The sequence below is a fragment of the Hyperolius riggenbachi genome, chromosome 10 (assembly GCF_040937935.1).
Source record: "Hyperolius riggenbachi isolate aHypRig1 chromosome 10, aHypRig1.pri, whole genome shotgun sequence".
Taxonomy (NCBI): Eukaryota; Metazoa; Chordata; class Amphibia; order Anura; family Hyperoliidae; genus Hyperolius; species Hyperolius riggenbachi.
This window is the reverse complement of record NC_090655.1, coordinates 149210056-149224753: the sequence shown is the minus strand read 5'-3', so window position 1 is coordinate 149224753 and position 14698 is coordinate 149210056. Positions and strand designations below refer to the sequence as shown.

General features: G+C 43.2%; 1 protein-coding gene across 1 annotated transcript in view; it reads left to right on the top strand.

The window, feature by feature from the left end:
- Positions 1-14698, top strand: part of LOC137536512 (glutamate dehydrogenase, mitochondrial) — a 64618-nt gene that overhangs the window by 30737 nt on the left and 19183 nt on the right. Inside the window, exons 5-7 of the mRNA XM_068258726.1 lie at positions 4943-5037; positions 5125-5304; positions 12191-12328. Of these exons, the coding sequence (XP_068114827.1) occupies positions 4943-5037; positions 5125-5304; positions 12191-12328 (413 nt within the window). The remainder of the gene's footprint in view (positions 1-4942; positions 5038-5124; positions 5305-12190; positions 12329-14698) is intronic.

The following is a 14698-nucleotide window of genomic DNA, read 5'->3' as shown; positions in this document are numbered from 1 at the left end:
GCGTTGAATTGTCCCCGGAGTATGTAAAGAAACTTGTTGTATTTGACAAACACATTGGCAATTTTTGTGTCTGCTTGGAGGAGAGAAGTCCACCACTGCCTCCTCATGTTCTAAACTTAGATTCTTGAATCCTTTTGGCGCCTCTGTATCCATACTATGCTATATCAAGTCCACACCTGGTGGAGGGGTGTTGCCACCTTTTTTCCCTCTCATCTGCGCAGAGCAACTTCTTAATCCTGAATGGGATCAGGTCTAATCTCCCCACCTGCCTATACAGGGGTTGCCTTTTGAGGTAACTCTTTGTGAGCATAGCTTATTACTTGATCATACTTCATTTCAACTACCAGTACATACTACACTATATTTGGTTCTTGGTGTCCCTACTCGGTGTTCCTACTCTGTGTTCTCTTTAAAAAAAAAAGTTGGAAATCTGCTCAATATACTCTTGATCTATGGAGCCCTTAAAGGGAACCTAAACTGAGGATATGGATGCTTCCTTTTAAACCATACCAGTTGCCTGGTAGTCCTGCTGATCTCTTTGCTGCAACAATGGCTGAATCGCACACCTGAAACAAGCATGCAGCTAATCCAGTCTGACTTCAGTCAGAGCACCTGATCTGCATGCTTAATCAGGGGTTGTGGACAAACAGTTTTATTTTAAAAGGAAAAATACATGTCCTTCTCACTTTAGGTTCCCTTTAAGAAATCTCTTCGCTAAACCTTACCAACCCATCCACCCATCTGGACTGAGTATTATTACCTCTTCCACCATCCACCCACTGCACTTCCTTCATGTAACACTTCCAACCATCTCTTTTATTGCACTATTCTGGTACTTGTTAGTTCTTTTAGATAGAATGAATGGATATATGGATGTATGTATCTCCCGGTATGATATCTATCTATATATAATATCTCTATCTATCTCATTATGGTTTAGTAGTGTCCTTGCATTGCAATGCAGCAGTATTGTCAGACTCTGTAAGGAAAGGCCCTTATGCTTAAAATAGGCTTCAGTTTAACCACTTAACGACCGCCCCCTGCACAGGGGCGGCCGGAAAGTGGATCCCGCAAGGACCGCCGCATGCACAGAGGCAGCGGTCCTTGTACGGGCATGGGTGGAGCGATCGCGTCATCCGTGACTTGATCCTCCAACGGGGATTGATGGCCGGGGACTTAAGGCTAGTACACACTAGCAATTTTGATTGACCAATGATTGCTCAATTTTACCACCTCCATGTAGTATGACCATTTACCTATATAATCTGCATAGAATTGAAAATCTGTTTGGCCCTCATACTACATGGAGGTGGTAAAATTGAGCAATCATTGGTCAATCAAAATTGCTAGTGTGTACTAGCCTTTATGCTGCATACACACTTGAGATAAAAGTCTCTGGAAAAGGCAAGATCACAGACCAATTTTACCCCATTCCATGTAGTATGAGAGCCATACTCTACACAGTCTATTCTATGGAGCTGCACTCCCCATCAGATAAAATCTTTGCAAGATGCTGCACACAAAGATGCCCTTACACATTCAAAAGATCATTATCTGCAATAGATCCATTCCTGCAAAATGCATGCATAGTCTATGAGATCTGCAGATCCTCATACACACCTTGTTTAACAGACTTCATCTGCATATCTGGCAATCATCTGCAGATCTGAAAATCCATCCTGGTGGATCTGATCTGCAGATGATATGCAGATGATTGCCTGCTAAACAAGGTGTGTATGATGATCTGCAGATCTCATAGACTATGAATGCATTTTGAAGGAATGGATCTATTGCAGGAAGAGATCTTTTGCAGATAATGATCTTTTGAATGTGTACGGGCATCTTTGTGTGCAGCATCTTGCAAAGATTTTATCTGATGGGGAGTGCAGCTCCATAGAATAGACTGTGTAGAGTATGGCTCTCATACTACATGGAATGGGGTATAATTGGTCTGTGATCTTGCCTTTTCCAGAGACTTTTATCTCAAGTGTGTATGCAGCATTAGACTCCAGTCCCTGGCCAATTAGCAGCGCCGGCGGGGCGGAGGAAATCTGCAATAGTTAAATCAAGTGTATAAAGCACTTTGCTAGGTAAACAAAGTGCTTTATACACGCTTCCTCCTCGTCTCGTGGTCTCATTGTTCCAGAGACCACCAGCGAGGAGGAAGCAGTAGTAAGTATACACCGCACATTTTTATTTTTTTTTTTTTGCGCCCACAGCCCCCCTGATCTCCCACCCTAGCCTTCAGACCCCCCCTGCCCACCCCCCAGAACACTGTTTGCACCCAATCACCCCCCCTAATCACCCATCAATCACTCCGTCACTATCTGTAAACGCTATTCATTTTTTTTTTTTAATGCCCTAAACTGCCTCCTGCTCCCTCCTGATCACCCCCCCCCCCTGTGTACTGTATGCCTCTATCCCCCCTGTAATAACCCACTGATCACCTGTCAATCACCCCCTGTCACTGCCACCCATCAGCCCCTAACCTGCCCCTTGGGGCAATCTGATCACCCACCCACACCAATAGATCGCCCGCAGATCCGACGTCCGATCACCTCCCAAGTGCATTGTTTACATCTCTTCTCTACCCTAAACACCCACTAATTACCCATCAATCACCCCTTGTCACTGCTACCCATCAGATTAGACCCCTATCTGCCCCTAGGGCACTCAATCACCCGCCCACACCCTCAGAACTCCCTCAGACCCCAGCCCTGATCACCTCGCCGGTGCATTGCTTGCATCTATTTCCCCCTCTAATCACACCTTGAGACACACTGTCACCCCCTAGTGCATCTACCCATCAGATCAGGCCCTAATTTGCCCCGTGTGGGCTCCTGATCACTCGGCCAAACCCTCAGATCCCCCTCAGACCCCCTTCCGATTACCTCCCCAGTGCATTGATTTCATCTATTTTCCCCTCTAACCAACCCCTGAGACACCCATCAATCACCTCCTGTCACCCCCCCTAGCACTCCTATCCATCAGATCAGGCCCAATACAACCTGTCATCTAAAAGGCCACCCTGCTTATGACCGGTTCCACAAAATTCGCCCCCTCATAGCCCACCTGTCATCAAAATTTGCAGATGCTTATACCCCTGAACAGTCATTTTGAGACATTTCGTTTCCAGACTACTCACGGTTTTGGGCCCGTAAAATGCCAGGGCGGTATAGGAACCCCACAAGTGACCCCATTTTAGAAAAGACACCCCAAGGTATTCTGTTAGGTGTATGACTAGTTCATAGAATTTATTTTTTGTTAAATTAGCGGAAATTGATTTTAATTTTTTTTCACAGTCACTTTTCACTAACTTGTGACCAAAAAAATAAAATTTTCTATGAACTCGCCATACACCTAACGGAATACCTTGGGGTGTCTTCTTCCTAAAATGGGGTCACTTGTGGGGTTCCTATACTGCCCTGGCATTTTAGGGGCCCTAAACCGTGAGGAGTAGTCTAGAAAACGCATGCCTCAAAATGACCTGTGAATAGGACGTTGGGCCCCTTAGCGCACCTAGGCTGCAAAAGTGTCACATGTGGTATCGCCGTACTCAGGAGAAGTAGTATGTGTTTTGGGGTGTATTTTTACACATACCCATGCTGAGTGGGAGAAATCTCTCTGTAAATGGACAATCGTGTGTAAAAAAAAAAAAAACAATTGTCATTTACAGAGATATTTCTCCCACCCAGCATGGGTATGTGTAAAAAATACACCACAAAACACATTATACTACTTCTCCTGAGTACGGCGGTACCACATGTGTGGCACTTTTTGCACCCTAACTGCGCTAAGGGGCCCAAAGTCCAATGAGTACCTTTAGGATTTCACAGGTCATTTTGCGACATTTGGTTTCAAGACTACTCCTCACGGTTTAGGGCCCCTAAAATGCCAGGGCAGTATAGGAACCCCACAAATGACCCCATTCTAGAAAGAAGACACCCAAAGGTATTCCGTTAGGAGTATGGTGAGTTCATAGAATTTATTTTTTGTCACAAGTTAGCGGAAAATGACACTTTGTGAAAAAAAAAAAATACAAATTAATTTCCGCTAACTTGTGACAAAAAAAAATCTATGAACTCACCATGCCTCTCAGTGAATACTTTTTTTTTTCTTCTTTCCAAAATGGGGTCATTTGGGAGGTATTTATACTATCCTGGAATTCTAGCCCCTCATGAAACATGACAGAAGGTCAGAAATGTCATAGATGCTTCAAAATGGGAAAATTCATTTTTTGCACCATAGTTTGTAAACGCTATAACTTGTACCCAAACCAATCAATATAGGCTGAATGGTTTTTTTTTTTTTTTTTTTTATTAAAAACACGTTTGTCCACATTTTTCATGCTGCATGTGTACAGAAATTTTACTTTATTTGAAAAATGTCAGCACAGAAAGTTAAAAAAAACATTTTTTTTTTTTTACAAAATTCATGTCTTTTTTTGATGAATATAATAAAAAGTAAAAATTGCAGCAGCAATCAAATAGCACCAAAAGAAAGCTTTATTAGTGACAAGAAAAGGAGCCAAAATTCATTTAGGTGGTAGGTTGTATGAGCGAGCAATAAACCGTGAAAGCTGCAGTGGTCTGAATGGGGAAAAAGGGCTCTGGTCCTTAAGGGGGGTAAAGCCTACGGTCCTCAAGTGGTTAAAGTCAGCAGACCTGTACATGATGTAGCTGACACCTTAAGTTTGGATTAGAGTATGCCATCATAACTTGATCGCGTTTTTTATTTTTTTAGGCATTTATTTAAAAAAACTTCTAGATCTGCAATTGTGTCCTTGTACGCAAATTTCATAAGCATACTCTGACATCATCTGTTCACCTTCTGTCTTGTAAATTAACTCTTCTCGTTTCTGTTGTTCTGATGTCTAATCATAAGTATCTTGCAAACTATGGCCTATTTCTTGTTCTGAATGTTTTTGTGTTCCTTTACACAGGGCCTGGAATTGATGTCCCTGCACCTGATATGAGTACAGGAGAGCGGGAGATGTCATGGATAGCAGACACTTATGCTAACACAATTGGGCATACAGTAAGTTCCCCCCCCCCCCCCCCCCCATTATGTTTCTTGATGATCTCTGCTCTTTCATCTTGTAAAACATACTTCATTTTATTACAGGATATCAATGCACATGCATGCGTCACAGGAAAGCCCATCAGCCAGGGGGGAATACATGGTCGTATCTCTGCAACTGGACGGGGTGTCTTCCATGGCATTGAGAATTTTATAAATGAAGCCTCCTACATGAGTCAACTGGGAATGACTCCAGGTTTTGGGGATAAAACATTTGTTATTCAGGTGACTTCCCCCCCCCCCCCCCTTTTTAATATTTGTTTTAATGTTAAACAGACCAAGAGCCTTATTCTTTAGACTGAGATTTGTTGAAATTCTTTATGTAGTTCAGACATCATAACTTCCTGTGAATCTAACTATTGCCCTTCCTCCTTTGCAGTCCTGTTTTTTTTCCTCTCAAGTGAAATAAATCAGTACTTGGGGCCCCTTTAACATTATATGCAAATTTTGTATAGTATGCTGCACACAAACTTGCATAGCAATGCATTTTAATGGACCAGTTTCCATTAGAGGCAAGATCCAGGAAAATTCTGTACAGCAGTGCCTCGATTTTCTGGATGCTGCAGACTCTATTTTCTGGTGTGTTTTTGCATTGTCAATAGGGATACATATGCAATTTCACATCTGAAAAACATGGCATGCTAATTTGCCAGTTTCTAGTGGAAACATACACTAAGGCAGGTTTGGTAGATTATTGAATACCCTTCTACATAAGATGCTTCCTGTTTTCATTATGCCTAATTCTGTACAAAATTATATAACACAGAATAATCTTATTTCAGTTCGACAGCATGAATTTACTAAAGACAGGTCCTGTCTCACCAACATGCTCCACTTTTTATGAAGTGGTGAATGAAACTTTAGATCTTGAGAAAGCTATAGATGTAGTGTACTTTACAAAGGCTTTTGACCCTGTTCCCCACAATAGCCTGGTCCTGGTGCAGAAGCTGAGGCTACAGAGACTAGGAGAAAATATGTGTATGTGAATAGAGAACTGGTTAAGGGGTAGAAGGCAGAGTGGTGGTAAACTGTTAGCAGTGGGGTACTGTAGGGGTCAGTACTTGGTCCAATGCTTTTCAATTTATTATCTACTAGATGGAATACAGAGTAATGTAGCCATCTTTGCAGATAAAAAATTATGCAGAATGGACAACGCTAAGACGGATAGTCATAGCGACTGTCAGGTGATCTGATTAATATGTATAAATGCATGAGGGCAATACAAAAGTTTGTCAAACAAGGTTTTGTCCCTAGGGTTGTACGACAGACCAGGGGACATTATTTGCGGATGGAGGAAAATGTTTTTTGCTATCTGTTTAGAAATGGGACCTTCACAGTGAGAGTGGTTAAAATCTTGAACATCTTACCTCAGGAAGTAGTTATGGCAAACTCTGTATCTGCATTTAAAGAGGGCTTGGATGCTTTCCTTGCATTGAAGGGCATCCACAGCTACAATTGGGTAATTCCCGCAAGAGTTGATCCAGGGATTTATCTCACTGCCATCTGGAGCCGGGACAGAATTTTTCCCTTTTTTTTTAAAGCCAATTGTAAGGGTTTTTTTTTTTTTCTCCCCCCAGCCCAAACTATGTAAGAGTACCCTCACCTCCCTAGGTACACTGCCTCAATACCTGTTGGTATACTGTGTACACAATGAACATTGAATCAAATATTTATGCATCCCTATGTACAGGGTGGGCAATTTCTATGTATACAACTTAATAAAATGGGAATGGTTGGTGATATTAACTTCCTGTTTGTGGCACATTAGTATATGTGAGGGGGGAACTTTTCAAGATGGGTGGTTACCATGACAGCCATTTTGAAGTTGGCCATGTTGAATCCAACTTTTTTTTTTTTAATAGGAAGAGGGTCATATGACACATCAAACCTATTGGGAATTTCACAAGAAAAACAATGGTGTGCTTTGTTTTAATGTAACTTTTTTTTTTTATTCTTTCATGAGTTATTTACAAGTTTCTGACCACTTATAAAATGTGTTCATTGTGCTGCCCATTGTGTTGGATTGTCAATGCAACCCTCTTCTCCCACTCTTCACACACTGATAGCAACACCGCAGGAGAAATGCTAGCACAGGCTTCCAGTATCTGTAGTTTCAGGTGCTGCACATCTTGTATCTTCACAGCATAGATACTTGCCTTCAGATGACCCCAAAGATAAGTCTAAGGGGGTCAGATCGGGAGACCTTGGGGGCCATTTAACTGGCCCACGACAACCAATCCACTTTCCAGGAAACTGTTCATCTAGGATTGCTCTGACCTGACACCCATAATGTGGTGGTGCACCATCTTGCTGGAAAAACTCGGAACGTGCCAGCTCCAGGGGGCTAAAGAGTGAAACACATCATCCTGTTGCAATTCGCATATACAGTGGCATTGAGGTTTCCATTGATTAAGAATTGCAACTTTTCCAACAGTCTTGGAGGGATCTATCCAATATGGGTTAGTGTCAGACCAATAGCGGTGGTTTAGTTTGTTCACCATTTACATAAGTTTGCCTCATCACTGAACAAAATCTTTTGCGTAAACTGAGGGTCCTGTTCCAATTTTTGTTTTGCCCATTCTGCAAATTCAGTGCGCCGATCTGGGTCATCCTCGTTGAGATGCTGCAGTTTGTAATGGTGCCATTTGTGAGTAGCTAATATCTGCCGAAGGGATGTTCGACTAATGCCACTCTCCCGTGACATGTGGTGAGTGCTACGCTGTGGGCTCTTGCTGAATGAAGCTAGGACAGCCACTGATGTTTCTTCATTAGTGACAGATTTCATGCATCCACATTTTGGCAAATCCAGCACTGAACCAGTTTTACGAAACTTGGCAAGCAGTTTGCTTACTGTAGCATGGGAGATGGGTGGTTTAATAGGGTGTCTTGTATTGAAATCTGCTGCAATGACCCGGTTACTGCGTTCACCAGACATAAACACAATTTCTATCCGCTCCTCACGTGTTAACCTCGACGACATGTCAATGGCTGTAAACAAAGAGAAACTTGTAAATAACTCATGAAAGAATAAAAGTTACGTTAAAACCAAGCACACCATTGTTTTTCGTGTGAAATTCCCAATAGGCTTGATGTGTCACATGACCCTCTTACTATTGAAAAAAGTTTGATTCAAAATGGCCGACTTCAAAATGACTGCCATGGTCACCACCCATCTTGAAAAGTTTTCCCCTTCACATATACTGATGTGCCACAAACAGTAAGTTAATATCACCAACCATTCCCATTTGATCAAGGTGTATCCATATAAATGGCCCACCCTGTAGATGTGATTAAAAAATGGAAACATTCTCATTCAAAATTTTCTGCTTCAACGGATGGCTATAAGTTTCAAAGTGTACCCAAGGCGGTGGGGCAGATGGGACACAGAGGCATGTTCCCTGCTGCCGGACATGCCTCTAGGTCCACCCCACGCCGCTCTTGCCGAAATTGGCGACATGAAGTTGCCGGCAAGGGAGGAGAGGTATTACCTGCTTAAACGCCTACTGGGGGCATTCTTGCAGGCCTTACCCAGCTGCCATTTGGCAGCTCGGTCCCTCCCTGGCTGCTCCCCTGCCTCCCTGCATGCTGCTCTGTGTGTTTTACACACAGAGCAGCTCTTCCAGCGTTGTGACCCCAAAACTAAGAGGATGCAGGCCACAGGCGCAGCGGAGAGCTGCTGGGATAGCGGCTACCTGATCCATCCAGCCCCCAAGATCAGATAGCATCTTTTTAACCAGCTTAGCGGTATGGACAAGCTCAGCTCGTCCATGACCGCTGCGCTGGATTTCTCAGGCCCTGGTTGGCCGATTTTCATGATTTTTATTTTATTTTTTTCAAACACGCAGCTAGCACTTTGCTAGCTGCGTGTTTGTACCGATCGCTGCCGCTACCCGCCACGTTACAGGCGCTAGGCTAGCTACATGATTTTTTAAAAATATAGATCACCCCCCCCCCCCCCCCCCCCCCACCTAGGGTTCCCTTTAACCACTTGCCGACCGCACACTCACACACTCATACCGTGCGGCGGCAAAGTGGTAGCTGAAGGACCAGCGACGCACATCTGCGTCGCCAGGTGCCTCCCTAATTAGGATCGCGGCTCGCAGACTAAATGTAAACGCAGGACCGGGGATCGCCGCCATGTGACAGAGGACATCCTGTCGCTGGCTGCACAGGATGGATAGCGTCCTGTGCAACCCAGATCACCAGGGGGGAGAGGGAGGGAGGGAATCTCGCCGCGGAGGGGGGCTTTGAGGTGCCCCCCCCCCGGCAACATGCCAGCCGGCAGGAGCGATCAGACCCCCCCCCCCCCCCCCCCTGCACATCATCCCCATAGGGGGTAAAAAAGGGGGGCGATCTGATCGCTCTGTATGCAACCTGATCTGTGCTGGGGGCTGCAGAGCCCACCCAGCACAGATCCTAAAAAACAGCGCTGGTCCTTAAGGGGAGGTAAAGGCTGGGTCCTCAAGTGGTTAAAAGGGCTTTCAATGTATACATTTTTCAGGCTGCTACAGTGTTTGCTGAATCTTAAAAGCACGGCCTTTGAAAATATGAAGCAATTTTTTTGTTAATGCCGATTTTAAATATGCTTAAGATGCTATAAATTGTTTGACAGTTTAAGGGCCCTTTTCCACTAGCAATCGCTAGCGTTCACGCTGAACGCTAGCGATTGCTGAATCGCGATTCCCCGACGTTCGCGGCCGCGATTTTGCTATGCTATGCACTGCATAGCAAAATCGCGGCAATTATCGCTCCGCCGCGCGTTCCCGGCAAAAACGAATCGCGGTAGTGGAAATGACCTACCGCGATTCCCATGTTAAAAAGCAAACCGTAGCGATTGTAAAATCGCTAGCGGTTTGCGTTTTTGCGATTCAGCCAGCGCTGATGGAAAAGGGCCCTAGGGTTACATCCAAGGTATGATAAACTACCAGTCAGACCTCCTTTGGAGGTAGCAGCTTTGTAATGGGTAGGATAGAGGCACCCAATGTGTGTTCTATTTTAGAGTTTTAAAATATAAATACAAATAATAGAGGTAATCGCTTACTTCTCCAGAAGATATAGACACCAGTTCAACTGGGAAAAAAGTTCTTATTCAGAAAGCTACCTGACAACGTTTCTTGGATCATGGCCCGCTTCCTCAGGTTTTAGAGGCACCTACACTCAATCCCCTATGCTATCAAGGCATTTTGCATTGACCTGAGGAAGCAACCCATGAAACGTGGTGTTTTTGAATAAAACATTTTAAACATTTTTCCAGTCGAACTGGTGTCAATATCTTCTGGAGAGTTAAGCGATAATCATCCCCCCCCCCCCCCCCCTCACTCGCCATTTTAAACCAATAAAATAGAACACACATTGGGTGCCTCCATTCTACCGATTACCGGTCAGCTCATCTATATTGTAGTATCAAATTCATTAATCAGGGAGCAAGCGGTGACCAAATGGATAGTACACCTGACCATCTAAAAGGTTTTTTTTTGTTTGTTTTTTTTTCCCATTATGTAAAAAGTATGCAACATCCTTGGATTTTGAAACCATGTTAGATTGGGAGGAATAAATGCAACTGATGCCATGCACACCTAATGGAAGTTTGAGTACACTCCGGTAATACCATTAGATTTAGCTGGTGCTGTTTTTGTTTACAATCCAGTATTGGATAGGACATTCCATGTGTCATTTTTCTATAAGGAGTAGCCACAGGACGTAGCTCCTACGTCCAAATATGCATGCTGGACGTAGGAGCTACGGCCAGGAAAAAACTGAGCCGTCGGGGCTCACAGGGCCAGAACTACCGGGTTGCGCGGGCCGCCTGTTAGCCCAGAGATCAGTGAATGGGAAAGCAGTTCCCATTCATTGATCCAAGTCCCTTAAAACGATCGCTGGCTTTTATGAAGAAGCCGCAATTGTTATGCTACTCATCCCCTCCATTTCCTGTAAGCATGCTTACAGGAAGCCATAAAAAAAATGGACTGTGGCCAAATGGTAAAACATCAATTTTTTTTTTTTTTTTTTTTTTATATACACATTTTACATTTAAAATTAACGGTTTACCTCCTACACAAAATACTCAAATAACATTTTTAATTAGAAAGAAAATTACAATAAAAAAATAAAACTAAGTTACCTAAGGGTCTGAACTTTTCTAATATGCATGTCAAGAGGTTATAATACTAAAAAAAAATATAAATTATAAGCTTGTAAATAGTGATGGATGCAAAACTGAAAAAAATGCACCTTTATTTCCAAATAAAATGTTGGCGCCATACATTGTGATAGGGACATAATTTGAATGGTGTAATAAAGGGGGCAAATGGGCAAATAAAATACGTGGGTTTTAATTATGGTAGCCTGTATTATTTTAAAGCTATAATGGCCAAAAACTGATGACAAATGAATTTTTTCCACTTTTCTCTTAATATTCTCGTGAAAATGCATTTAGAATAAAATATTTTAGGCTCGGTTCACATTAGCCCACGTTGCGCTCCGATGAGCGGAACGCAGCAGCAGAAGCAATGTTTTCCCGATGGGAAAGTTCACATTGCGCTGCGCTCCCTGCGTTCCGCTCACCGGAGCGGACGTTCCCGACATGCACGATCCTTCCGCTTGACGGAGCGGAACGCAGCGCAGGAGGGTCGTGAAGCTCAATGTGAACTGGCGCTTAGCAAAATGTACCACCCAAAAAAAGCCTGATTGGTGGCAGAAAAAACAAGATATAGATTTCATTGTGATAATTAGTGATAGTTATTGGGGAATGAATGGGAGGGGAAAATTTCTTGGATGCATAAGGTGAAAAAACACTAAAGGCTGAAGTGGTTTAACTAAACTAAGAATTTCTGTGTGCATTTATTGGCTTTCTGCCACTAATGCATTTTTAATACAAAAATGTGGGAAAAGGCTTCAAACGTTTTCTCTCATGTGGGACTGGTCCCAATTTTTTTTTCCCTTTACTGCTGCTGGAAAACGCACTGGGTGTGAATGAAACTATTTGGGCTGGTAGTTGTAATGATTGTATGTATTGAAGCAAGAATTAATATGTGAATGAGGACTCGAGGCATTCACTGTACATGTTTCTGTACGTATTTAAATATTTGCTTTTTGTTAAATCTCCTCTCAGGGATTCGGTAATGTAGGTCTACATTCTATGCGCTACCTTCATCGTTTTGGTGCAAAGTGTATTGGCATTGGTGAAATAGATGGTACAATTTGGAATCCCAATGGAATAGATCCAAAAGAGCTTGAAGATTATAAACTGGTATGTATTTTTCACCATTAGTTTATGGAAGGTATGGTAAAAGCTGTCTTACAAATTTCAGATTGTGGTTGTTGGCTTTCTTGTGGAATGGTGTGGGAGCCCGCCCTATTGCCCTAGTGAACTCTAATATACCAGTTTCTCCTATTGGATTACCCAGTCATGAGATTTAAAACTGGGTTGGCACTGCCTATTTTAAAGACCTTGACAGGGATTGGCTATTATTCTGGCTGTAAATCTATGATCTTGGGTTGCAGTAAGAAAATGGGGACTGTAACAAAAATTTCTTTTTTTTTTTTTTTTTTTCCCCTACCATCCTACAAGTTCCTAAACCTATTCTAATGTGCTCTGGCTTACTGCAGCACTTTCTATCACCGTCTCTGTAATAAATCAATGTATCTTTCCCCTGTCGGACTTGTCGCCCTGTGTCTGGAAGGCTGCCAACTCTTCAGTGTGATCTGCTATGCACACCCCTCTCCAGGCCCCCTCTATGCACACTCCAGTGTGTGTGTTATTTACATAAGCCAGCAACCTCTCTGCTTTCTTATCAGTGAGAGAAAGCTGGATAAAAATCCTCCCCTGTTAGGCTGTGAAAGGAGCTGGCTGACACTTAAGCAGCCCATACACGCAGCCGATTTTCTGGCCTACCGATCGATTGCAAATCGGTTGGCCAATCGACCGATCGATGGCCGATTTCGATCGATTTCGATGGTTTTCCATCGAACTTGCAGGGTGGAAAATTTAGGTCGATCTGATGAGATTGCTTATCAGTTTGCATTGGCCTTAATGGAAATCTGATGGCAAAAAAATGCCATCAGATCGAATTTCAATAGATTTCAAACTGAAATCTATTGGAATTCTATCCTGGTAAAAAATGTTCTAAAAACGCATCAGATAGATCATCAGATGCATTTCTTATCTATCTGCTGCCAATCTGACGAGTGTATGGGCACCTTTACTGAGGAATTACAGACAGTGCAGAGCTGTCTGCAGCAAGAAGAAACCATCAGCCTGTCACTAGTATTCAGTGGATGAGAGCTGCAGGGGGACAGAAGATAAGGGCCCTTTCACACCAGAGGGCTTTTTCGGCGTTGTAACGACACGGCCGAAGTTGGCGTTTTCCTAGATAAAATGAAAGTCCATAGACTTTCATTTTACCTTTCACACTTAACACTGCGTTTTGGAGCGTTGTGTTTTGAAGCTCCCAGGAGCTTTTTTAGGGCTGACCGCGGCGTTTCTCATTACAATTGATACTAATGTATTGGCATTAAAACGCCTTGAAAACGCCTGCAGCCAAAACGCAGCGTTTTAGCCTTTTACCGCTGCCTGTAGTGTGAAAGAGCCCTAAACACACAAGTGATCTCTTGAGATTCAAAAGGAATGCTGTATACAGCCTGCTTGTGTATGGATGTATTTTCTATGTGTGGACATACTGTACATCAACCTACTTCCTGTTTTGGTGGCCATGCTGTTTATAAACAAACTTTTTAAAACAGTTTTTGACTACTTTTAATGCGGCAGGGAGCGGCGAAATTGTGACAGAGGGGAATAGGAGATGTCCCCTAACGCACTGGTTTGTTTACTTTTTGTGCGATTTTAAACAATACAGATTCTCTTTAAGACAGGAGTCACTCAATCTCTTTGCAGAGATTGGCAAAACAACTAAGAAAGAATAGAGCGCGCCATAGTGCATTAAACGTTTTCAGGGTATTTTATTGACACATAAAAGTTCTACTCACAAACATAGGAGTTAAAATCGCATGTCAGCGGAATGCCAGCCGCTTCCCTCAGCGGTGGAGGATGACGCGCTGTGGCCAGCAGCGCGGATACCGATGTCCTGGGCTCCGTTTCGCTCCGTTTCGCTGGGGAGTGGGCGTGGCTGGGTCAGTAAGCGTGTGACGTCATGACGCGTTTCGGCGCACGGCGCCTTCGTCAGATTGCAGAGATTGTAATGTGGTCAGGAGTAAACATTTGTTCCAGGTATATTTTACAACAGCTTGGAGCAAGTATCTGGATGAGCAGGGTAGCACACATGGCTATTTGCCTGAGAAATTGATTTATATGGGCACAAGGGAAGCAATGGAGGTTAGTAAAAGGTACTCTGCACACACTGGTTAGCATAGAGCTATGTGTAGTGCAGTGGTGACAGTTTGTACAGAATGACATGCATTGCATGGAGGTATGTAAATTTATGTGTATGTATATAAATATTTATTCTGTACATTCTTGCTGTGTGAGGTGGGCTGTATATGAACAGCTGCTTGTATGTCTTCCCTCTGCTGTATGTGCAAACAAAAAATGCTCGGCTGTGGGTTTGATGGTTTATTTGCTGTACTGCGCAGGTATGCAGTATAGTTATTAGCTGCAGACATT